Raw genomic sequence first — 24472 nt, 5'->3', positions numbered from 1 at the left:
CAGGAATACACAGCTAGTGCGGAGACCACAGGCTTGGAGAGAAGTCTCTTCATTGCCCTGTAGCCAGCACAATCAAGGGGAAGAAATACTTTAACTCAGGGGCTTCATCCCTTCCATTGTCCAGGGAGAGGGAAGGAGGTGGACAGAGGAGATGGAAAGAGCTGACTCCCAGGGAGAGTTGCTTTCATGCCTGTGCCTGGGGGATGCACGAACAGCCCCGGGTTCCGCTTCAAATGGGAAGAGTCATCTTCCTCACCCAACACTGAAACTTTGCTGGTCTGTCCCTGTCTGCCTTTCAAAGGCCCTGAGCTTGTGGTATCTTGTCCCTGTGGGTCCCCTGGAAGGCAGTGCTGAGCTCGCCCATTGACAAGTGGTGAGCTGGGGTTTGCAGGAGCGGGCAAGGTGCCGTTGCCACTAGAATTGGCCCTGCCAGAAAACCCAATGAACTGCTCTGGGTACTACAATCACTACTGGACTATTCTATGTAGGGGAGAGGCTTGGTGGTGGGGTGGGTTTATGAGCTAGAACCCATGTCTCTTAAAGTACTGGGCTCGCCTAATTACGCTGTTGACGTAGTAGTTGTCTCTGTCGCATGGGTCTTCCTCATAGACCTGGAGGTTGCCCATTTTTGCACGGTAGGTGCAGATTCCCCCTGGAAAAAGTTAAGAAGGAGTTGTTATGGGATTATAAGTAAAACATAAAGATTTTGAAGTAAAAATTCCTAACCAAAAGAGCCATGAGTCTCACCAGCCTACACAACTGCTTGGGAAATTGCTAATTGTTCATTGTTGTTGAAAAGTAACTGATTTTGCACAATCCTTATTTCTCTAGTGAAGGAACCCACGACTGTCTCCAAATGCAGGTGGGAATAGCACACCTGTCCCACGAAAGGGTGTAATCTAAAAAGGCAGTGGCAGAAGAAAGATGAGAGAGTAAGAAGTAGTAAAGGGTGAACAAATCAGCATGCAAATAAAATGGACTAGAAGCAAACCTGGATCCAAGGCTTCCCTGACACGGCTTAACAGCCTGCCATGATAAGTCTGTTGTGTTGCAGTGCCTCAATTTATGCCTTCCCCAGTGGCTTTTGTTTGGTTGGCAGAGACATGGAGGCCCTGCACATGCTGCTTTGATCTGGGAGGCTGCATCTATATTCAGACCTCTTGCCAGTCTGCTTGTTTTGGGATTGCCTCTTTTAAACTAGAAAACTCTGGGGATTCTTTTTGGTAATAGATGCTGTAAAATCTGCCAGACTTATGCTCTTTTTCCCTTAAAAGTGACATCAACAAATGCACAGCACTCCCATCACTCAGTGTGTCTCCCTTTCTAGTATATAGCCCACCACGTACCTCTCAGCTGCCGATCCCAGGTCCAGGTAGGATGTCTTGCCCGTACTTCATTAATTGAAAGAACCAGGATAGTTGAGCACTGATTTATATGTTCTTCACTATCCCACACTCCAAAGGGGTGGTGTTGCTGCCCACCAAGCTAGAAAAGTCAAGCAAGAAAATGGGTTTCCCTCTGAACACAACCACCACTGTATCTTTCCCCTCTTCTTTGTATTCGCAGGCTGTGACTCACTGAAGTGATCTTATTCAGGACAACACTTAAGCACAAGCTTTGATGTAGAGGGAATGCATTTAAGCGCTATCTCAAACACAGAACAGTCATTTGCTAAGGTAAGGCCCTGGGATATACACTACATTACTTTTCTGTTACTCATACTTAATTATCTCCATGTACCTGCATCAAGCCGTACTTGTGACGTTCCTGGTCCCATCCATTGTCCAGGAGCAGGCCGACACGGCTTTCCTGTGAGATGATGGCAGCAATGAGCGCCGGGTCCAAGCACAGGTTTCTGGCTACTCTCTTAATTGGGATCTCGTATTTCCTCAGGCGCACAATGTCTGCTTCAGCAGACCTCTGTACTGTGGCAATTCCTGCAGTGTAGAAAAAGGCATACTTACTCACCCTCCTGTCCAAACCCCTCAATTTCCCCTTGAGCAGCTGTATCAAAGGAGTAACTTGAGTTCTGAAAAAAATGCAGCTACACCAAGTTGGGCAATAGTGCTTGAGGAACAAGCACAGCCCTATAGGCTGAGGAGCTGCCATGCCAGTACCCGAGGATGATGAGGGGAAGAGGGCAGTTCCTTGGGAGTGGGACCACATGTTTGTGGTTCTCTTCTGCTGCCACATCACTGGAAATGCAGCTCTGGAGTTGGAAAATTGAAATTTAAAATTACATTGGAAAAAATCAAGAGATGCATTACTACTGACCTGCTAAACTGCTGCAACAGCTATGTTGTTAGTCTGTGTATAGAAAGGTGGAGGGTTTTTTGAAAGTATTTTGAAACAATTTGAAAACAAGCAAGTGGGTTCAGATCCATGCTTGGACACCCGTAGTCAGGTGTTTGCTCTGGAGGCGCCTACATCTGAGGTATGTGGCAAAGTCCCTGGAGTTCTCAGTAGTGTGAACCCAATGTAGTCAGCTGTGCAGTGACATGAGGCAATAACACAAGGCAAGAAAGAGGGAAATGGTAAGGAGTTACCGAAAACGGGTCACCCAGAGATAGATGGCTACACACCTGGGACTTTCCCCCTGCAAACTGTGTCTCTGGCCAGCTCAGCTCACACACCAGCACTCAAGATGTGTGTACATCTTTCCTTTCAAGCAGACAGGCCCCCAGGGTTTTGTGAGGATGCTGACGCTAAAGTTCTGGCTGATAAAGAAGCTGTTTTAACTGGAAAAGGGTTGAGCCATTTCCCTTTGCTTAGAGGCTGAGGATCCTGACTGTGAGCCCTGAAGTTTGTCCTCCAACTTCCCACCAGGTCTGGAGGCTTCACAGCACCTGTCATTTGAGGTGTTGCTTTTTCTCCCTTTTGGCTAATTGAATAGCTGCACCACATTTAATGTGGCAGTAACAGAAGGTGAAGCATCTTTCTGTCAAGTACAAACAGGTTGACAAACCAAGCAATGAATGATACCTACCACAGTCTGGGGCTCTTACTGTTGTACAGGAAATCGCAGGGGCTTGAAGAGCACTTATATCACCATAGCAACTGTAACTCATGGATGGAGCTGAAAAATTAAACGGAGGTGTTTGAACACAAGATCTCAGAGCAGTATTGTACAGCACGCTCCAAGTGCATACAAGTCAAGCACGAGGGATTCATCCAGACCTGTAACCCACATCACCTTGTGTTGATCATGTTTGTATGGTTGCCACTGCTCTCCATTGGTAACATTATCAAAGAAAGCTAGAGAACAGAAATTTGTTCTTTTCTAATTTAATAGGTTGAAGCAAATGAATCTAATGAAAATGTAGATGAATAGGCATCTGCCCTGTTAGGTCTAAAGGCTGGTATGGGAGAGGGGATCCACAGCCTCTGCATTTATTTCAGAGGGCTCTTCCCATTCAATGCCCACCAATGTCTGGAATCCCTCAGATGATGTCTGGCAGTACCTGAGCACCCTGGCAGAGATCATCTCCTGCATCCCTCTGTAACTTGGTGAGGAATTAATTTAGGAGAGTGCTTGCCTCAGCTTAGGCAAACTACTCTGCTTCCCCAGTAGCTGAGGAATGAACAGCCTCCACCAAACAGACTGTCACACTTGTGAGACCATTACTGACTAGGCAGAGAGATTGGATGAGGTTAGCTGGGAAAATCAAGAGGAGGTATGTCTGTGACCCTCTTTTGTTGTCAGTCCCGTACTTCAGAAGTGCTGGTTTAAAGGACACACATTGGCAGCAAGCAGCCTCATATGGCAGCCTTCAGCTACACAGGGTTTTACAGTGCCACGCAGAAAGGGGACCTCAGGCCTGACTGCACACCTCCTCTCCTCGTCCCTCTGCAAACAGTCCTCAGGATGCTTCCAACAGCAACCCAAACCCAACCCTGGCTCACCAACAAGGGCCATAAGGCCCAGCAAGAGCAGTGCAGGGATCATGGCGATGGCTCTCCTCAGCTGCCCCAGGAGACCTGGAAACACAGTGGTTTGCAAAACTTGAAAAAATCAGTGCTGATATTCAACAGTCCTGTAGCTAAGCTTGCATGCCAGAAGTTCCCACCCCAAGGCACCAGACCGGGATGGCATCAGCTGAAGACAGCTTGGGGAGCAGAGGCACCCTCTCTGCAGCATGCTCCCCGCCTCACCCCCAGCACAGGATGCAGCCACCAGCTTCAGAGAGTGGTGGTGGGAGGAGAGGCAAGTGATGGGAACCCCACCTGCTCCTTATTTCCTCCTTGTTTGGGGGATACAGGCTTCTCCTGCAACTGAATGTCCTTTCCATCTCCTGTGCCATTACACCATCACATTGAGAGGGAAGGGCTGAGCCTGGAGAGCTCAGGAGCAGGGAGGTCCCTGTCAGCAGCCTGGGCCAGGAGAGATTTTTTTTTAGCTCCCGTCACTTCACATGGCTTGCTCACATGGCCCCTCCTAGACACCTGTAGCATGTCTTTATGATGAGAAGGTACAGGACCTTGCTTTAATTATATACATGTTTGAAGTCTAATGTTCTACAGAGTGCACAACTTTTGCTTCTCTGTTCAAAAGGCAATGGGATTTTTGTTTGTCTTTTGGAGAAACATGTTTTCAAAAATCAAGCAATATGACCCTTAATTCTCTACTAAGAGCTTGCAAGGAAACTCCAAGATTTATCTGGGGAAATACTCTCTCTGTGTTAATTTCTGTGTGCGATAATGGCAGATAATCACTTTAGTAATAAATACATCTGTTGTGCTTATTAATAAAATTCCAAAATGTCATTAGATAATAGGTATCAACTGCAAAAAGCATTGACTACTTGCCTTGCTGGTGAATGCATTTAAACTGAGCGGTTTTTACGGCTTACATATGTTTTTTTCCTCAGGAGGGTTTCAAATACAAAACATGCCATGAGTCTTGCAGGCAATCATCTTGCAATGCTGTTAACACTTGAAAATGCCTTATTGATTTTACTAGTGTGTGACCTTTTCTCTGGCCTGTATTTCTACTGCAAACCAGGCTGCATGGATGCAGAAACACAAATAGTCCACCAGTGTCGTTGGAAAGACTCCCTTGTCCTGAGTGAGCTTCTTCAGGCAAACACCCATGGCCAGAGCTGGGTACACACAGTAGCTCAGTTTGAGCTCTAACACTAACGCTGAGTATTCGCAAGCCCAGATCAATATAGCTTGACTGAGTACCTATGGATTCAATGGCAAATCCATATGGGACCCCATCAAAAGCTACCGGCTGTAGCTGTTTCCACATGCAGCAAATTGCCAGATTATAAAGTTTTAAGTTATCAGCATTTTTTTCCCTCCCATCGCAAAAGCCATTACTGGCCGTAGATAGAAACAGCATAGCAATCACAATATTGACAAAATGCTAAATCAAAACAAAACCAAGGCTTCTGGTTCTAAATAAATATTCTATAAGCAAATGCAGACTCACCTGTCTTCAGTCAGCCTTCCTCTGAGACAGGTCACTTGATGACTTTTATATATATGTGTATGAAAAGGTACCCACCCTATGGGCTTTGGAATGTTAATTCCTACCTAGCATGATGACATTTGTTTTAAAGTACAATAAGTAATATATATTAAGAGCTTAGAACTCTTACTATTCCTTTCATCCAAAGATTTGCACAAATGGTGGTTAGTAAGACTCAGGACAACTCTGTGAAAGGAAATAAATACTGTTTTTCCTCCATCAATGAGGACATTGATGCACAATAAAAGACTTGCAGAAAGCATTGCGGTGAATCAGTGGCAGAGGACAGGCAAGAAGCAGATCCCTGTCCGGTACTCTCCTTGCTCTGCATCTGAGATAAGGCTGGACTCATTTCTGGAAGGATTTTCTGTCTCATTTCCTCAATGATTTCAGATTGGCAAGCTTTTAATTAAGTACTGTACTTTCATATGAATTATAAAAACGACAATTACAGAGAAGCATCTCACTGCTTACAGCAAGCCTAATTCAGGAGGGTGACTTGAATATTTTGAGAGCAGAGGCAGGGTTTGACTTTCAGATTTGGGGAGACGAGATGCTGCAGCTGATGTAAGGAGGAAGGAAATTGGTCTCTCAGCAGCCTAAACCAGTGGGGGCGCACAGAGGGTCTCTGAAAGTCTTGCAACTTGTGTGCGAGACACTTTTCACGTATGTAAAACATCTGAGTCACTTGGAGATGGAAAGACAGCCTGGGAAGCCAGTGCCCTTCAATCCTGTCCCTTTCCACACATTTTTCTCTTTCCAAGACTCTGTCCAGCATGTGTGGAAGCTAGGAAAGCAAGTTTTTCTTCCAGCAGCTTCCTTTTCATTATTGAATACATTGCAAATCCACCTATTCCCATTGCTCTCTTTTATGCTTGAGATGTGGTGAGTAGAAAACACTTTTTTGTCCAGATACTAATTACTGGGTTCAAAACCAAGCTATAGTTATTAGTCTGTAAAGCACAGGAAATGATCAAGTGGGCCTTCTCACCTTAAAAATCAATAAACATAAATATCATGGACTTAGATCCTGAGATAGTAGGAAGGAGGAGAACTGAGCCTTGTTGTTACAGGAGGGTTGGGATATGAGTTGAGTCATAAGTATAAAACTCATTTATTTGGGTGAAATATGGAAATAATAGACAGCTTCCCAAAGTTTACAACAAGGCTAGGCATCCATTCTTCACGTACAAGACTGATACCTTATTGTGGTATCTCAGACTAGACTGTCAATTCTTCTACTAGGGTTTAACATTTAAAATAGTAAAAGGTAATGTTTGACATAATGTAAGGTAAGAATCTATGTGGTATCTTTGGAAATAACAGAAAACAGAGACATCACATGTATAGTGTGGCTTTAATCCTTTTAAAAGGAAATAGTGACTGAAGAAATGCTGGAGGGGAGGAAAGTCAGAATAAATGAGCTGGGAAAAGGTCAGAGTGCACAGCTTGATGGCAACAAACCCAGCAGATGTATTAGTTTATTGTCTATAGAACAAGATAGTCTGTATTAGAAGCAGATGTGTTCTCTCAAATAGATGAAAATGATTTAGTACTAACATCCAGCTACCTTTTGTAAAAACAGTATCATGTTAGTGATAATAAACTAGCGTTCCTCTGTCACTGAACCCATATTCATGCTAATGACTTGGGACCTTTTTTTGAAAAGTTAGCTTCTGACCTTAGGCAAGATTTCTCTCCTAACACATTGTCCACTTGCTGATGGTAAGATAAAGTTTTTAATTTAAATACTCTTTGTCTTTGCTATGTATTTTCTCTCTCATTTATTACCCATGTAATCACCTATTTTTTCCATTTCACAATACTGTCACATGAATTCTTGATGCATACTCTGCATTGCATTGCTCTTTATTTACTCACTGAATGGCAGATATTATCTTTTAAATATAATTATTTTTATCCGTGCTGCTGTATGCTCTTAGGTCCCTGGGAAAGGTTCCTTGTATTCACATGATATCCAGTATAAGGCCAAACAAGGATATTTTTTCAGCAGTGTTATGAATGGGACTTTTCCTTGCTAAAAACCTCTTTATCCTCACAAAATTTGACAACTGCCTTTTAGAGTGAATGCAGAAAGCAGACAGCCTCTGTGGAAACAAAGTCATCTCACATACGTTGAGTGGGGCAGGGCTCTAAGCCAGTGCATTTGTCCAAGGCACCACCATGTAAGGGGACCTGCAGGATGTTAGAAAACATGATCTTCTGCTCAGAGTTTTTTGTGGGGCTGTAAATCCAGAGCATCAAATTCAGGTGAACCGCTTAGTGAGAGTGGGCTGCATCTGTCACTACTACAGCATATTTTCTCATTTTTATGCTAGATTTAATTTGGAAAAATATGTTAAGAGTCAGATAAGGTCTACCTCCAACAGCCCATAACCTGTCAGAAGGGATGTACACAGCTGTGATACGATGCTACTTTTGATAGGCTGAAGAGGGGATGAGTTAGAAGGCATCTTTGTGTGTATGACTGAAGCAGCTCTTCCTAAATGGCTGGACTTCATAAAGGGATACCCAAGAATGTGCTAGACTGACGCCCCTGAAAAATGTTACCTTCTCTCATAACACTGCTATACCTCTTTTTATATTTTTCTTTATTATTCTTGGTATTTTGTTTAGAAGCACAGCTTTTTGGATTCACATGATATTGTGAGACTTTCAATTAGAAGGACAGTAGGTTGCTAGCCATCATGCTTGGTAGTAGGGAAAATATATGAAAGCCATGGAAATGTTATGTTATTATTAAAATAATATTAAAGAAAAAGGATACAAATGTTGTAATTAAAAAAAAAAAAAACAAAATGAACCACCCTATAATTTTAAACTCCTTTTGCTGTGGTGTAATTTTTACATGTAAAAGGTGCCAGTACATATTCCCCTTGTGCTGGATTTTGGTCAGTGCAGCATGTGATTGGGAGGGAGGGGATAGAAGTCAAGGAAAGAGAAGTTCACTTATCAAATGGTATCCGCATCTTCTAAAACTTACAAGGCGGGAAAGCTTTCTGGTATTCACAGGAGCATCCTGGCAATAAGCTGCAGTCAGTGACCACAGACATGGTTTCCCTTGGCCTTTCGCTGACACTGTTAGTTACACTGAGCTAAAGGGAGTACAGAGTGGACAAAAAAATGTTACCTGACAGAATAGCATTTTCCACTTGTTTTACATAAGCTTGTTTTACATAAACAAAGAGATCAAAAGCACACCAGGGTTCAACACCACCAGTTCTTTCCTACTCACAGGTTTTCACTTTGTATTTTTTTTTCCTCATGCCAAGTGAGGTACCAGGGTGAGGTGTTTGTTTTTTCTTTTTTAATGCCACTTAATGGAGATGTGATCAAAATGGAGCATCATTTTGAAAAGCATTATATATTGTACATGTTATTCTCCTTCAGGTTGCAGGTTATAGTATTGCATTTCACTGGGTGGTGAGAATACTGTCTAAAATTATCTGGAACAATACCCATGCTAATTACTGTCTCTGTTGTGAGTTTCAACTTCGGTTTCATAACATCAGCAGGCAGATGCATTTCTCAGGTTGTTCCTTTTGTCTGGGATGTAATTACATGTAACAGCAGGTATTCACAGACTTTTTAACTGCTTTATAGGGAAGCTGCCCACGACAGCTGACGCATGCCGGATGCCTACTTTAACTGGCCAGTTAAACATGCATCTGTAGCATCATCTCAAACAAACCCTCTAGAGCTGTCTTTCCCAACTTTTAAAGGGATACAGCCAGTTTAATAATTACATTTCCACAGATATTCTTTTCTACTCCTAGCATACCTGTAAGTAATGATAGCAAAGGTCTTGTAAGACATGAAGCTCTCGGTTTTCATTGTGTTCAGAAGTGAACAAGTGCTGAGGGCCCCAATCTCTTCCTTTATCTTGCCTTTCTGAAGAATGCAGGTGGGCTCTGAAATGACATCCCACTCTGTGCAAAGCATCTCTATAGCCATCATGTTAAATATCTAAGACCAGAAGTGTGGGAGGAAAAAAGTATTTGCCTTCTGTTCTCTAAAACGAGACTTTGAATTTTACTGTAGGAAATGTGTTCTAGCAAAGAGATCACTGGACTGGATCTTATGTCAGTTCACATCCCAGTTTAAAGACAGATACATCACCTAAAGCAAGTCATTTGAAGTTCGAGCCAGGAGATAGTCCTGCACAAGGGTCAAGGCAATTCCAAGCACAAATACAGGCTGGGCAGAGAATGGATTTGAGAGCAGCCCTGAGGAGAAGGACTTGGCAGTGCTGGTTAATGAGAAGCTCAACTTGACCCAGTAATGTGCATTTGCAGCCCAGAAAGCCAACCATATCTTGGGCTGCATCAAGAGGGAGCTGATTCTTTCCCTCTACTGTGCTTTGGTGAGACCCCACCTGGAGTAGAGTTCAGCTCCGGTGCCCCCAACATAAGACAGACATGGACCTGCTCAAGTGGGTCTGGAGGAGGGCCACAGAGACGATCAGAGGGCTGGAGAACCTCTTCTATGAAGAAAGGCTGAGTGAGTTGGGGTTGTTCAGCCTGGAGAAGAGAAGGCTCTGGGGAGACCTTATAGCAGCCTTTCAGTACCTGAAGGGGACCTACAGGAAAGCCAGAGAAGGATTTTTACAAGGACATGTAGTGATAGGATAAGGAGTAATGGCTTTAAGCTGAAAGAGGGTAGATTTAGATTGTATATAAGGCAGAAATTCTTTACTGTGAGGGTGGTGAGACACTGGCACAGGCTGCCCAGAGCAGCTGTGGCTGCCCCCTCCCTGGCAGTGTTCCAGGCCAGGTTGGACGGGGCTTTGAGCAGCCTGGGCTAGTGGAAGGTGTCCCTGCCCACGGCAGGGGGGTTGGAACTAGATGATCTTTAAGGGCCCCTCCAACCCAAACCATTCTGTGATTCTATGATAGCTATTAAGAGCATTTCTGTGTGACTGGAATTCACAATACAAAGCATTGAGGACAGTCAACATTTTAAGAAACAAACAGGAAGCAATTTCAGGCCTTTTTTCTAGGGCAGCACACTAACAAAAGAAATAATTAACAGGGAGGAAGAAGATCAGGAAATGAATTAATGTGGTTTTGTGTATTACAATCACCTGATTTGCATACAATGTCATCTTGGGAAAAGCCAATGGTTACTGAAGATTGCATGGTTTGTGAAACAGATAAGTTAGTTTTTAAACCTTCTTTATGAGTGACATGTTGAAATCATACTACTGGGCAGATGATGTCTGAACAGGTTATGTTTAAAAAGGTAAAGTGTGTTAACACAGATTCCATACTGAGCTAACACAGCAACATGGCTCCTGGATCAGTAGTGGATTGTTTTAGGCAGATCAAACCATGGCCATAACAGCTAATCCAAAGAAATGTAGCCTTAGAAGATGCACCTCATAGGATTTCTAAAAGCAAGTTTTCTTAACTACTCCCTTTCCATCAACAAGCATCAAATATTTCTCAGGGTACACACACTTAAAATTAGTCCACTGAATTTGAAGACTAAGTGATGCTTTGGTCTTGTATGTACTACTTTAGCCACTTTGATGTGTTAACTTGAATTGATGAAGGTATGGGCATGTGTTCCCTTCTGCAGCATACAATGCAGAATGGTGCCCTCCAGGGGACAGATAATAAGGAGCATCTGGGAGACCAGAATGTCTTGGATCATCATAGTCATATCAGACTGGCTTAACACTGAAGGCTCCAAAGCATGATCCAAGAACAAAAGATCAGAGTAGACCTTCAGAGCAGTAATTTGCTCAAATGTGATGGAACTTACCTAATTATTTATCCTTTAGAGGGGGCTCAGAGGCAACATCCCCCTCAGAACAATTCTAAAATATTCTTCTGTCACATCAAGTACCCTCCACCTCCAATTCCTAGAGAGGCTTTCCTTAAACTCTGAAGCGTAACCCTCTCTCTCAAACGGCTGTAAAGAGCTGTTCTAAAGAGACAGACATATGGACCCACTACTGAACAGAATTTTCCATTGAAAAAAAGTAGAATACACGGCTATTGAATATGCAACAAGTACAAAATACGTATTATTGCTGTATCAACTTGTGCTTATTTGTTTCTGTGTATATGAGACATGACAGCATCCCATGCACTGGGTTGAGGGCACTGGCTTTACTCATACATGGAAGATAAAAGGCTTGTTTTAAAGACTGTACTGTTCAAAAACCAAATTTTCTGCAGAAAAGTATTCTAGATGGGAAATAGCACTATGTGGATTACTTGGAACCAAGAACTGGAAGGCATCAATTAATCTTTCGAGTTGACCTCCCTCAATGACTCATTACACTTACAGGCAATCCAGCCTACTAATGAGGTTTGAGAGCAGCTGCTCAGTCACTGCCCTCTCCAGAGTTTTTCTCATCCCTTCTCTTTCAGGAACCAGACTTCTTCATGCTTCCCAAAGCTCAATTCAGCACTTCTAGATAGATTTCTTGAGCAGACATGGGATGGCACAAGAGTATCCAGTCAAGTCCAAATAATCTAGCATCAAGAGCTGAACGACACAGATCTTGTTTGGTTATTACTGCCTCCGTGCATTTCTTTAATGATTACTTCATGCGAACATCAAGCACAGACTTAAGCACTAATCATTACTAAAGTTACATGCTGAGTTCATGCATAAGCCCCATAACTTCAAAAGCTATATGTGAACATTTCTCATCTCTATTGTGTAATACCTTGTCATGGCTAACACATGCCAGACCAGGTACATTTTGTGATTAGTCTAGGCTCAGGAACCTTATTTACGATCTTCTTCTGCTGTGATTAATCACATGCAACCTGCATCCTCTCTAGATACTGCGTATCATCACCTTCTCATCTATCAGCCATATTGATACTAGATGGCTGTTGACAAAGTCAAAACTTTGTGCTTTCAAGTCTGTACAGGTGACATTTGAGTCAGTGTTCTCTGTGATGTTTATACTTCTAGCTTGCTGACTTAAATCTTATTACCATGGACACTTCATATGTGTCTATATACTCTACTGTGTAAGAATAATTTGTTCCTCACTACTCAAACCAGAATCTTAGAGAAACCAGTTCTTAAAGAATTTTTAAGTTTCAGGCAAAATAAAATTCTTGGATTTCAATTGTTCATCTCAAAGTAACATGCAGATCAAGAAAGATCTTACCAAGAGGACTGTTCAATGATAGTTTTAATCTTCATTCAAGACAGAAAAACGCAGAAAGCAGACATGAAAGTAAAGACTTGAAGCAGACAGATCTAAAAGGCTGCTAGTTCAAAATAAATTGAAACTTAGTACAGTCTCAACTCCCCCTTTTACCCAAACTACGCATTCCTGCAAACTCCTTGGATAAGCACTGGAGTGCATGTGGCCATATTACAAGCCAGATGAAGGAAGAGATCCAACTGAAGATTAACCTAGAAAAAAAAAAAATCAGCAGCTTGAAGTGACGTTAAACCACAGACTCTGACTAATACTTGCATTGAATTTGTAATGAGGCTGTTCACATGTGGAACCGAATAACCTCTAACAACGCACCGTGCTGGAATCCTGACAAGCCCGTATGTTTCCACACAGCACGCAATTACATTAGACATGATTTTATACTTCCGCAGCCTATTCAACATAATTAGGACTCAGAGATGAATCCTGCCAAGGCACTCTTAAAAAAAATATTGTTGGAACATTGGTTTCCTAAATTAAATTTCACCCAACTGGATTAAAAAAAAAAAACAAACAGAAAGAGCATTTTCTGATGCATTTAGAGAGTTTGTTGATTAAAAAGGAGATCAACTTGAAGCCAGTCTACTTTATGCTTCTAGTAGATTAACAGGCAACTGTGTACATCTTAAGATGATTGCCTTCTCAAAGGGATGTTGTAATGCTAGATAGAACTGTATGTAGTTTGCTAGAGATCTAGAAAGAGCACATGCAACTTTCTCACGGACCTTATCAAAAGAAAAAAAAAACAACCCACAGCACCTAGACCACCTTATCTGAAAGGATACAAAAGTCAACATTAGAATTAAAATAATTTTATTTCAATGTACATGAACAGAAATAAAATATAATTTTTTTAAACTTACTTACAGAGATATATTGCTGGGCTGGCCCAGTCACACATGTGCTCCACTACAAGGCAGCAAGACTGACTAGACCCACTTCACTGCTTTTGGGACCAACTGGATTTAAAGTACCACCTCAAAAGGGTCCTTCAGCACACAGCAAACTATTTTTTTTTTTTAAACAAAAGGAAAAGTCATCAACTCTTCACCTAGCCAGAAATTTTACGTTGTGTTCCAAAGATCTCCCATGAAAATTCTGTCCATTATTGAAGAATAGTACATAGTATGCGGTGCTATATCTAAACTTAACGGATCAAGGTTTCTCCCAAATACTTTTCTCTACTCTACTCTCTTGTACAAAGCATCTGCTATAAAATTCACACATTCAAACCCACAGAATTATACAAATCCATGAACAAGGCTGTTTTCAATAGGCTTGTTGCTATGTGCTATCACCCGCTCTATCAGCTTTAACATGCAGCATACACAGATGGTAAAGGGGCATTTCTCTTGACCATCTATTTCAGAATTCACCGAAGTTACAACTGTTTTTACAACTTATAGTGCAACTTAGTTAAGTTCTTCAATGTCATGATATGGCACCATAAGATAAGCAATCATTTTTTAAAATGCACAATTCCCTTACTAATAAATCTGTGATGCTTTACTGATAATTTAAGTAATAGTAAATTTAAAAAGACAACTAGAAGAGGAATTGATAGGGGAAAATAATTTTTAAAAGTGTCTATCATCTGCTTCAATAAAGAAAATTGGAAAAAACTCTGGAACTCAGATTCAAGGAAAACAAGAGGAAGTAGTTCTTCACACAACACAGTTAAACTGTGGACTCCTTGCCATACGATGTGGATGCTAGAATATTACGAGGACTTAAAGAGATTTTTCTTCCACGACTTTAACCAGCAAATGCTCTCAGAGTTCCCCAAGCCACAGACTGCTTAAAGTACATTCTGGGGAAGTATTGTTACCTGCTCACCCTGTTTTCACTCTTCCTTGTGCATCTGCTTTTGGCCACTGAGACTGGACACTGGGCCAGAGGGACCTTTGGTCCGACTTGGTACAGTTGTTTGCAACAGTTACTTCAAAACACTTCATAAACTTATACTTAAGACAAAGTTCATCATTTACCATGTTATTTAGTTAGAAGGACTCAGATTTTTGAATTACAAATGACTTCCAAAAGAGGAAAAAGAAAATATTTAAGCTTTTTTCTGCTATGACTCAGCTGTATAAAACTGTATAGAAAAATGAGCGTTATGTGCAGATGTAATGAAAAGCAGTAAGCTTTATAAAAAACATTCGTAGAAATGTACCAAGCATAAACAAAAGATGATTTACAAATACATTTAGCTGCTTTTCTAGTCATCATCAGAATCTGAATCATATTTCTTTCCTCTGATGGTCTTCTTATCCAACTTTGTAAAGCTTGTTCCAAATTTCTTTTGACTTTGAAAAGGTGGGTCCATCAAATTTCCACTAGAAGAAAAGAGTAAGACATGTTGTTTAACACTGTATTCATGCAGACAGTAAGTAGCATCTCTAATTCCCTGTTTCTTCAGAAAAACTGTAAGAGAACACAACTCCTACTCCCTAAGGGCACCCTATGTAGCATTGTGGTGCTAGCATAGCACATCCTGGACAAAATGGCCTAGATAACTGTAGTTAAGACAGGAGTGCAAACAGCACCTGTGAGTAGAGCTCTAAAGAAAGACTGTCTGAAATGGCTTTTGCTGCAAACTGATCATGCTAAAGAAGCCATCTGTCAGATTAAACAGTAACCAGTGAATTACAGAGAGTTTTCAAAATAAATGAGGAGCCAGAAGTATAAAAGAAGCTAAAATTTTTTAACATGAACTTTGGAGTAGAAACAGATGAGTCAAACCTGGGGTTTGTACTGCCAGAAGTCACCTGGTACTATCTATGCTTAGGCCAGACAGAGCAGTTTCCCCATCGGACGCTGCACTCCAGCTAGTGGATTATGGAGGGACTCACGCCTCAGTGTGCATGTATGACCTTGTAGGGGCGTTCCCAGCAGTGTGTGGGTCCATGTGTTGTTGGGCTCAGCAGGCGTTCACATAAAGCTGGAGCACACACCTCTCCTAGAGTGGGAGTGTGCAAGGAGGGGAACACCCTCCCCTTGCTCAGAAAAGGGTGCTTTGCAAAAAAGTGCTGTCACTCACATGACCTGTGAGGTGTTTGCATCTAAGGGTCAGTGAGTAAGCTAGTAGAATTTTCTGGAAATAGCTGTAGAAGGGTGTTCAGAAATTCACAGGTATTAACATTTCATAAATGACATTTTGCTGATATTGATCCTAAATGTACAGTCCACTAATTGCTAGTTAATTACATGTCAGTAATAAGTCAAGACACCACTTGAATCCTGATTTTGGTCAAACAATGGGACCTGAACAGTTTCTCCCCTAAATACAGTATATCCTTTCACCATCTCCTATCCCACACACTGAAGCAAAGAACTGTTTCTAGGCTCCGAGAAGGACCATATCTCCTTTTCAGGAACTCTAGAGTGGGACATTACAACAACTCCCCCACTCCACAATTTGCTGAATGAAATACACAGTACTTTGTAGAGTCAAGTAGGAAGTAAAATTATGCCAAAAGCCAATGTACGAACATTTAGCAAATTCAATGCAGCCTGGTACAACCCCACTAGAAAGATTTCTCCCATAAAATGCTGTTGCCATCTAGAATATATATCCAAGCTGTCCTTCACTCCTCTGCATATCTGCTTGTTACTGAACTGGGAAATGCATTTTACCACTGGTTTTGAATTACAAGTTTTCATTTCAATAATTTCCTCTGAAGTTCAACAGCTACTAAGCTAAATGAACAGCAGTTTCTTTGCCTTTAAGATACAACAGTACTTCTTGCCAAAACATGGACATTAAACATTGAAATGAATTCAGATAATGAAGTTTAAAATTAAAAAAAAAAAGCCAAAGGGCAAAATTAACCTAAAAAGATATCTTTATCTTTTAGACACACTGGAAAGCAAAGCAGAAAGTTCTGGTAAATGATTCTCCTGTAAAGTTAGGCTATTCTGGTGACAATTATCTTCTACTGTCTTCTATCCAGTAGTCTTAACTGTGGGATTTATGATGATAATATTTACTTCTACACAATAATTAATTTGCACTTCTGCAACTTATTTTCACTTTCTGTACTGCTGATTGCAAAAAAACCCCAAATACTCATCTGTGTAATATGGACTAAGATGCACTTTAAGGACAACTTTCTGAATTTTCTCTGAAGTGGATTAAAAATGCCCAAACTTTACTGCATTGCTGCAAGGAACTGAAGAAAAGAACACCTCAAACATTTATCAACACAGATAACCTCAAGGACAAGCCATGGTCTTTGTGATTATTTTAAGGAATGTCAAGGAAGTGCCAAGGAAATGCCAATCCCCACTCCCTTGCAGTTGCATTGACAAACTCCTTAGATAAACCCCAGAGAGGGGAAACATGGACCGAGTGAAACCAAACAAGGTTTCAAGGACTGCTAAACTTGCAAACAAGAACAAGGACTGCTAATCATTGGCTGCATTGTGTAAGAGGCAACAAGGCCTAATAAGAGGTGAGCATTTCCACCCAGAAGCTGGATGATTGCTCAAGAAGCATGAAGTCTGCAGAAGTCTGTGGGAACAGAGGAAAAACCAAAGGTGGGCATGAGGAGCATGACCACTGACTCAATTGGACAAGGGGTGGTGCACCCCATTCCCCCTCAATGTACATGCAGAACACACACTCCACCTTTTTCCTCGTCTCTCATGGAAATAAGTTTGTGGAGTATCTGCCCCTCCACACCTAGTATGTTAATTAGCTGATAAAATAAACTTAAAGGGCGACAGAAACTTTGCTGTGTGTGCACCCACCACCCAAGACCCAGGACCTGAGACAACACTGGATCCAGGGGTGGTGAACCAGATTTCTTTTGGCTCTCTTTTTCTTTCCTTCCTTTTCTTTCTTATAGATTTAAATGGGAACACATTGCCTATTATCCTTTTCCATGTTTAAATTGTTTTCTATCACTAACCAGTTGTATTATGGTGTTGGACCTTAATTTAACACAAGGGGATCACAGAACCATTGCAACTCTCTGGGCTTCTTCCAATCTGTGTCATGACAATTGCGTCTGTGACATCTAAGCATTTAGATGTGTGACACAGAGGCCATAAAAAAAAAGCAGTGTAGCTACTCTATACCTCATGGCAAGACCTCTGTTTATTACTGTACAAAAAGGACAACACTCATTGTAATGTCTCAAGGCTTTGCTAAAGAGATACTCTCTTCTTTCCCTTCCCAAAGTACATAGATTAAGTAACTTGGCCTAAACTCTCATGTTTTAAGCATACAATGTATCAAAGATACAAACTTTTCAGATTCTCCTGTCTGTATGTTCTCCTTGCACTGTATCTGAAAACAAAACAATCACAAATCAATTAATTACCTGTAATTAATTACGTCTGCACAGCCTAATCTCCATTCTAAGGTCTCTGTAGTGAAGTCATCAGTGTTACCGAGATCAGTAAAGCCCACAACATAGTCTTGTGTTTTTCCATCTTTTACTAGTGCTAGAGTGGGAATTACTTTGATGCGCAGTCTCTCACACAAGAAAGGAGATTTTTCAGCATTTAATTTCAAGAATTTTGTCTCAACATGCTTTTTTGCCAATACAGTCAAATGTCTGTCCATTATTTGACACCTGTTAAAACAAAACCAAAGCGAAATATATAGTGTTAGAATCAATATGCTGAAGAATTTGTACTTTACAGAAAGTTTAAAAGGAACAGTAAAGAGCTAGTTCTATCATGTTAATTCCTCAGATATGACCTTCATAAATTAGGAATTTAGTTTCAAGAGAAACTGTGTTTCAAAGGTAGCTGAATTTAATGGCTAATAGAATAACACCCTGGAGCACCTTTATTGCACAATTACACCATCCATTTCTCTAATTTCTTCCTAATTACTCCCTTACACACCTGAAAGCCTCTCTCCTTTCTTAAGACCTGCATTTATTGATGAAGTTTCCCTCTGACTTCTAATATTCCTGCTCTTGCTTCACTGCCTGTCAGATAATTTCTTTATAATGAACTTCACATCTTCAGAAAAGTACTCTCTACATGTTAGTGTTTTGGGTTTTTTTCAGTCACTACCTCAACAACTGAGATGCAGTAAAACTCATTGTACAGTTAAAAAAAAGTGATTTGCACAGCTTCAGTAACACTCTGGGCAAAAATATTTCACTTTTCTCTTGCAATGGAACAGGAGTGAGCACACAAATGTTGTTTCTCAGCTAAGGTAACGTGAACTGCTCAAAATACTCGTCAGATGGCAGACATATGTGGACTTGTCATCTGCAATCTCAACTTTCTGCACTGTCTTCTTTAAGTGGTTTGGCTTTGCTGCATGAACTCTGTGATGTGACTGTCCTTTAATTCAAGAGGAGAGCCAAGCAGATCAAAAAGATCGAGTGGGCAAGGTTGAAAGCAACTTGATAATTGGCTGGTAAACCTGACACATTTTCAAGCCGGTTGTCAGCACAACACATTTTACAAAGAACTCCCTCTAAAGTTCTTTGTCCTGAGTCTACAGACTTTGTTGGTTCAAGAAACAAGAATTAAACGACTCAAACCTGTCCTAAGCTACTTTATTTGCAGAGACAGTTTTTCAACTTCTTTGAATAAAAGCTAGCCAAATACAACCGTTTCAGATCTTTCTGCAACTTAAACATTTAACTTTGAAAACGTAGGACGCAGATACCTCTGCAGAATCCAACTCTTCCAATTTCTCACATTAAGGCTGTTTCAGTTTATATTCTATAAGGTAGAGAGAACATAATGCCTTGGGGGGCAAAAAAACAACCAACCTGCCAACAACAGGATAACTGGCTCCTCCTCCAACAAACTACTCTACTTTGCAACTGCGTTTTAACAGAAGACATTGAGACAGACCCACTGAGGAACAGCCTACAACCAACCCAGGACTTCAGAACTTCTTCCAAGTGGGAGATCTTAATTTAGGTTCCTATTCTGAGTCAGGACATACTCTCAGATCTAGGTCTCTCACACCCTAAAAGAGTGACATAATCACAAAGGCACAGGCACAAAGGGAAAGCAGCTGCAATTGGTATCCACAGATCCTTTCAAAGTTAAAGGTTAAATTCTGAAGATGCCTAGACAAGTTTTGTGTTATATTTTCATTTGCCAGAACTATCCAGAATATCTCTGTCTGGAATAACTAAAGCGATGCTTCTGAAATGCTGTTCTTGTATGGTCACTATGTTTACAGACCTGGCTCCCTCAAACAAAATCAATAATGAAACAGTACTCAAATTTCGTCAAAGTTATACATTTATATTCTAATCATCTGTGTAACAGAGTATTAATTGTTGTCAAATCAGGTTCTGATTAACTGGAATGAAAAAAATCAAATACCTTGAGAAGGGACTGAGATTTGGAAAATGAAGGAATTTGGATACTTCTAAAAATGCCTACTTTTTTTGTGGGATTTGAAAGAACAAAGGAACACATCAGTTTTTGTAGACATCTGTAAGCAAAAGGTTCTTGAGCATAGCTTATTTACTATACCTGAAAGTTGTATCTCTATAGAAATGGCAAACGACGTTTTTACTTTCTTTGACTTCTTGGAAAAAGTCTCTCTCACTTGGGATTTCTCTGTATTCTCCATGTCCTTTTGAAAGCCACTCCTTTTGGAAAACATAAAAGGAAATAATTAGCATGGAGTTTGTTAGTCCTACACCTGTCATGCAAGCTCTACAGCTTTTACTAAGAAAAATTAAAAGAGGGGGCCTGCAGTGGGAAACCCATTTCATACAGTAATAGGAGGATAAACAAATTACTTCCCCCCATTTAGTTCTGTTTGAAAAATACACAAATGCCACTACAATAAACAATACCTTAGGGTTGCTTCTTTCTCAACAACAGATAGATGGTTGAGCAGTAAGGCTACTCTGCTTATTTGGAAATACAAATCTCATACAGAGCTGCATCAATGTCTGCAGTGCAGCATCTCAGTAAGGCTAGACTAGTTCAAAGAGAACACCAACATCAGAAAATTCTCAGCATTTGAAAACTGCTAATCAACAGCTTGGACCACTCACTCTAAAATGTTTTTTTACGCTCAAAGAACTTGTCTAAAACTGATTCAAGTCATTACAAGTGTTAAAATAGATTTCTTCTCATTTTACCCCTCTGTGAAAATTACAGGGAGAAAAAAGCCTAACAACTCACTGGCAACAGATGATGTTTATCTATAAAATATACACTGAAGGTATCTTAATATGAGCTAGGCTTCCAGAAAAACATTCAGAAAACACATGTATATTAGTCATAAAATGTATGGAGAAACACAGCTTCACAAGCTAAAATTTACAGACAACTTCAAAAACTCTTGATTATGTGCATATACAGTTTAGAAAAAACTAATCTAGATTTTCAACAAATGTACTTCGGAAAAAAAACCCAGCTTCTACAATACTGAAAGTTAATTGTGTATGAAACCAAGTACAGACTAAGCTAAATGATTTGAAGTACTGCAGTGTGACAGAAGTTGTCAAAAAACTTTAGTTTCCAGTGGGGGAAAAAAGTTAGATAAATCACTGTTCTTGATCTTGCAGTTTTGTTTTAGCAGAGTGAAAAAAAGATGAAGTTTCCAAGCAAACAAAAAATGCTGTAATCTAGATTAGGACAGAACAAAAAATTTCCTGAACATTATGCATATTAAAAATGCATAAAAGTATGAGCACATGAAGAAGTCATCATGATGCAAATCCATCCATGATGACTTATCCTCCAACAGTGGGTATGCTTTAATGCCCCTCTGCACAATCCTATTCCAGATTAGTGTGGCAGCATACTCCTTTTACTGAGTACTATTTCAAATTTGCATTTGAAAATGCAAATAAATGGTGACTTAAGATCAACTGACATGAACATTTTTTTGCATGAGAACCACCACCTGTTCACATCCAAGAACACCCAAGTGTTATGATGTCTGAAAAAAAGGAAAACACTAGAATCAAATATAAACTGAACTTTTGAAGACAAGCAAATAGCATGCCACTTTTTCTCCTTCTGTGGTTAGAAAAACAAAGCCGCTAACACTGCCTGATCTCCAGCATCTCAACCATGCCATGACATTTTACTGCGTTCCCATTTCAAAGCACAGCATTACCTTCAAACCACAGCAAGAGAATCTCCTTTCAATACAGTCACCTTCCCCCCAACCCAGTCTATTTCTTTGTATAGGTTTGTTTACATGGAGTAAGCTAATAGACCAGTGACTTCCCTACTTACAATTCAGGCCTCACACCAATATTTTGGTGATAACTATGTTCAAAGAGACTTTCTGGGGAGCATAAAGACCACAATTTAGTATGAAGTACTGGGGATAAAAGCAGAGTTTCTTTCCTGCAAGAAGAAACGTGCAGTCATACCAAGACAACATTTCATTGAGTTAGAACGAGTGAGATAAATGATTCCACCCTAGGAACAAGGAAATACCCTCTATCATTTTTCTACAAAATAGCTTAAGAGCACGCATCACTTACGTGCTGTAAGTAACAACCTCCAGAATTCAGAAGCTTAAGGAGCCTAAAGGCTTATGATTAGGTTGCCTACAAGGGTTATGCTTCCAGACAGCAACGTTCAGTGAATATGGACGCACTCAAATCTTTGTATGAGACTCTTTATCCTACACTTATTGTAAACAATTGTTGAAAAATACAAAGCATGCTCACATGAACAGACGCTCAATTTCCTCAGTAATTTAAAATTAGTAAGTACAGAAAGGTGAGGAAGAAGGAAAAACACCCCACAAACCCCCAAAAAACTTAGTTCACATTTACAGTTTTCCTAGGATTTCCAAAAAGGTTGTTATACTGTACACATCGAGAGTCAATATTACTACAGAAATTACTTGTTTCTGCTGTTGGGCCTTTTTTAGTGCCTCAAGCCTCCTTTGTTTAAGGCATTCCAATTCATCTTCATCCATCTGATCCAGCTTCTGCAGTTCAGCATCCAGATGTTCTTCCACAACCTTAGTAGTCTGGAGTATTTCATTCTCCAGAACTTTTTGAAGTATTTCAACAGAGGTATCAGCAGCCATCTTTAACTAGAAAGTGATCTCTTCAGAGCTGTGGAAACAGTGATAGTGGAATTAACATTTATACAAACACTTAATTAAAAGCCTGACCTCTCCTACTTGTAGTTCACGCTGTAGAGAAACAAAATGCTATACTATCTGAAGACAACAGTAGATAGTTCTTCTCTATATTGCAACCCCCTCTGGAGAATAGTTTCACAATGAACACAGATGGCAACAAAGACACCAGTCAAGTCTCATTCTCTCGATCCCAAAGGCAGCTATTGAAAGTGCTCAGGAACCTGAAATTACTTGTTAACATAAAGAAGCAAAATTCACCAGTTCCAAAGGAAGGCTCACCCTGAGCCAGATCCATATACCTTTAATAAATATGTATTTTCTAATTCCAGAAATCAGAAAGTTCCAAGGTGCTGTGAGGACATGTAAAATGTCTCAGAACAAGTCTAAGCAATGCTCAGTATATAAGCTTCCACCAGTAGTTTAATTGCTGTTACTTTAAGAACCTGATTATTAACATGTTTAAATCTGAATTAACACCCCTCTCCTCAGCCAAAAGAAAGACAAGGTGCTCAACAGCAAATGCTTTAGGCCAAAACACTTCTTCAACTGGTACAAGAAAACTGCTACTGCAAACACAACCCTATAGCAGCCAGCAATTCACCACTACCTTATTGTGTGAAGAACCACAGCTAAAATAATTTTCTGTAAAGTTCTCCCTGACCAAACACTTCAAAAGGCACAAAATACCAAGCCTTGAGTGCATGAAGAACTGGAGCAACATAACTGATTGTTCTATTCAGTAAACTTATACTACCAAAAACTATCACTGTAGTACGTAACAGTTTTGAAACAGGAACAGTGCACAGTCACTCTAATCAGATTCTCAACCTACAGGCCAGGGATTTGATGTGCTGAATTTGGGTTCCAGAGTACTCCTGGCTGTGTTTCAGAATAGCCAAACTACAAGTGCCATTGGCTTTGCAAACACCTTGAGGCAAGAAAGCATTAAGCAGTGATGGGCAAAGTACCAGCATCACGGCAGCACTCCAAGTGTAATGCAACATCAGCAGTGCCAACCCTGCTGCCACGCTCCACGCGTGTAACTGCCACGCTTGCTCTGACCGGCAACACCTTCGCTTGAGTCCTTCTCCTCGAAGCAGCCAACTACAAAATCTCTCCGTTAGTGCTTTCTAACCCCTTCTACTTTCAGAGGAAATAAGAACTTTGCTAGCGCAGGTCAGAGACCACTAGGTCTTCAGGAGAGAGAGGGAACCCTGCTGAGCTGGGGCAAAGGGAGGCTTGTCCTCCAAGCAAACAGCAAGAAAAACGGAAAACCAACCCCAGCCAATCTCCACTACAGGCGGAGGTCCTCAGAAAGCTCCCGGCTCCCCAGGCCGCGGAAGCCTGGGTGCCAACAGGCGCTCCGTTCCCCACGCACCTGGGGGTCTGCGCCCACGGCCCGCTCCCTGGGGACTTGGCACCACCGGTCGGGCCGCGGCCCTGCCCTCTCCGCCAGAGAAGGGCGCTGAGAGCTCGGCCGCCACCGACCACCGGCGGGGCCAAGTCGGGCAGCACACGGTGGGACATCGCGCAGGCGCGGCGCGCTCCCGCGGGGCTGTTACAAACAACGGCCGCCCGCCCACCCAGCTCCTGACAAGCTCCCCACGGAAAGCCTCACCCTCCCCAGGCCCGCCACCCACGGCAAGGAGCCAGGCCCCTAACAGCCAACCGCCACTCACCCCTTCTCGCCGCGCCGTGCCGTGCCGTGCCGTGCCGTGCC

At 41.3% G+C, this 24472-nt stretch overlaps 3 protein-coding genes across 6 annotated transcripts in view; 1 reads left to right on the top strand and 2 right to left on the bottom strand.

Annotated features, from left to right (window-relative positions):
• Positions 1-521: 521 nt before the first annotated feature.
• Positions 522-3946, bottom strand: LOC113486541 (lysozyme g-like). Its single transcript, XM_026860590.1, has 5 exons — positions 3904-3946; positions 2987-3076; positions 1741-1937; positions 1347-1485; positions 522-652 (listed from the first exon to the last, which is right to left on the bottom strand). The coding sequence occupies exons 1-5, from the start codon at positions 3944-3946 to the stop codon at positions 522-524; spliced, it is 600 nt and encodes a 199-aa protein (XP_026716391.1).
• Positions 3947-13485: 9539 nt separating this feature from the next.
• Positions 13486-24472, bottom strand: TXNDC9 (thioredoxin domain containing 9). Of its 3 annotated transcripts, XM_026842162.1 has the most exons (6): positions 24434-24462; positions 23100-23105; positions 22507-22722; positions 20157-20275; positions 18017-18271; positions 13486-15025 (listed from the first exon to the last, which is right to left on the bottom strand). In XM_026842162.1, exons 3-6 carry the CDS (start codon positions 22693-22695, stop codon positions 14908-14910), a joined length of 681 nt encoding a protein of 226 aa, XP_026697963.1. In that variant the 5' UTR covers positions 22696-22722; positions 23100-23105; positions 24434-24462; the 3' UTR covers positions 13486-14907. The 3 variants fall into 3 exon arrangements, with proteins under 3 accessions (XP_026697963.1, XP_026697945.1, XP_026697955.1); XM_026842144.1 differs by lacking the exon at positions 23100-23105 and having other exon boundaries at positions 22507-22723; positions 24432-24472; XM_026842154.1 differs by lacking the exon at positions 23100-23105 and having other exon boundaries at positions 22507-22727; positions 24433-24468.
• Positions 17184-24472, top strand: part of EIF5B (eukaryotic translation initiation factor 5B) — a 43751-nt gene continuing 36462 nt past the window's right edge. For both annotated transcript variants that reach the window (XM_026842132.1, XM_026842122.1), the window contains exons 1-2: positions 17184-17190; positions 18354-18358. In XM_026842132.1, coding sequence (XP_026697933.1) covers positions 17186-17190; positions 18354-18358 — 10 coding nt within the window. In that variant the 5' untranslated portion in view covers positions 17184-17185. The remainder of the gene's footprint in view (positions 17191-18353; positions 18359-24472) is intronic.

The sequence above is a fragment of the Athene cunicularia genome (genome assembly GCF_003259725.1).
Source record: "Athene cunicularia isolate RWA chromosome 1 unlocalized genomic scaffold, athCun1 chr1_part1, whole genome shotgun sequence".
NCBI classification, from domain to species: Eukaryota; Metazoa; Chordata; class Aves; order Strigiformes; family Strigidae; genus Athene; species Athene cunicularia.
Note: the sequence above shows the minus strand (reverse complement) of the source record. Positions and strands in the feature narration are given on the sequence as shown.

Excerpts from the sequence above, each read along its gene's own strand:
- LOC113486541 (XM_026860590.1), bottom strand. The coding sequence starts at position 3,946 with ATGATCCCTGCACTGCTCTTGCTGGGCCTTATGGCCCTTGTTG. Across the intron at positions 1,486-1,740 it reads ACAAGTACGGCTTGATGCAG|CTTGGTGGGCAGCAACACCA; the intron begins GTACATGGAGAT and ends TGACTTTTCTAG. Across the intron at positions 653-1,346 it reads CTGGGATCGGCAGCTGAGAG|GGGGAATCTGCACCTACCGT; the intron begins GTACGTGGTGGG and ends AACTTTTTCCAG.
- TXNDC9 (XM_026842144.1), bottom strand. The coding sequence starts at position 22,695 with ATGGCTGCTGATACCTCTGTTGAAATACTTCAAAAAGTTCTGGAGAAT. Across the intron at positions 18,272-20,156 it reads TATAGAGATACAACTTTCAG|GTGTCAAATAATGGACAGAC; the intron begins GTATAGTAAATA and ends TTGTTTTAACAG. Across the intron at positions 15,026-18,016 it reads GCAGACGTAATTAATTACAG|TGGAAATTTGATGGACCCAC; the intron begins GTAATTAATTGA and ends CTTTTCTTCTAG.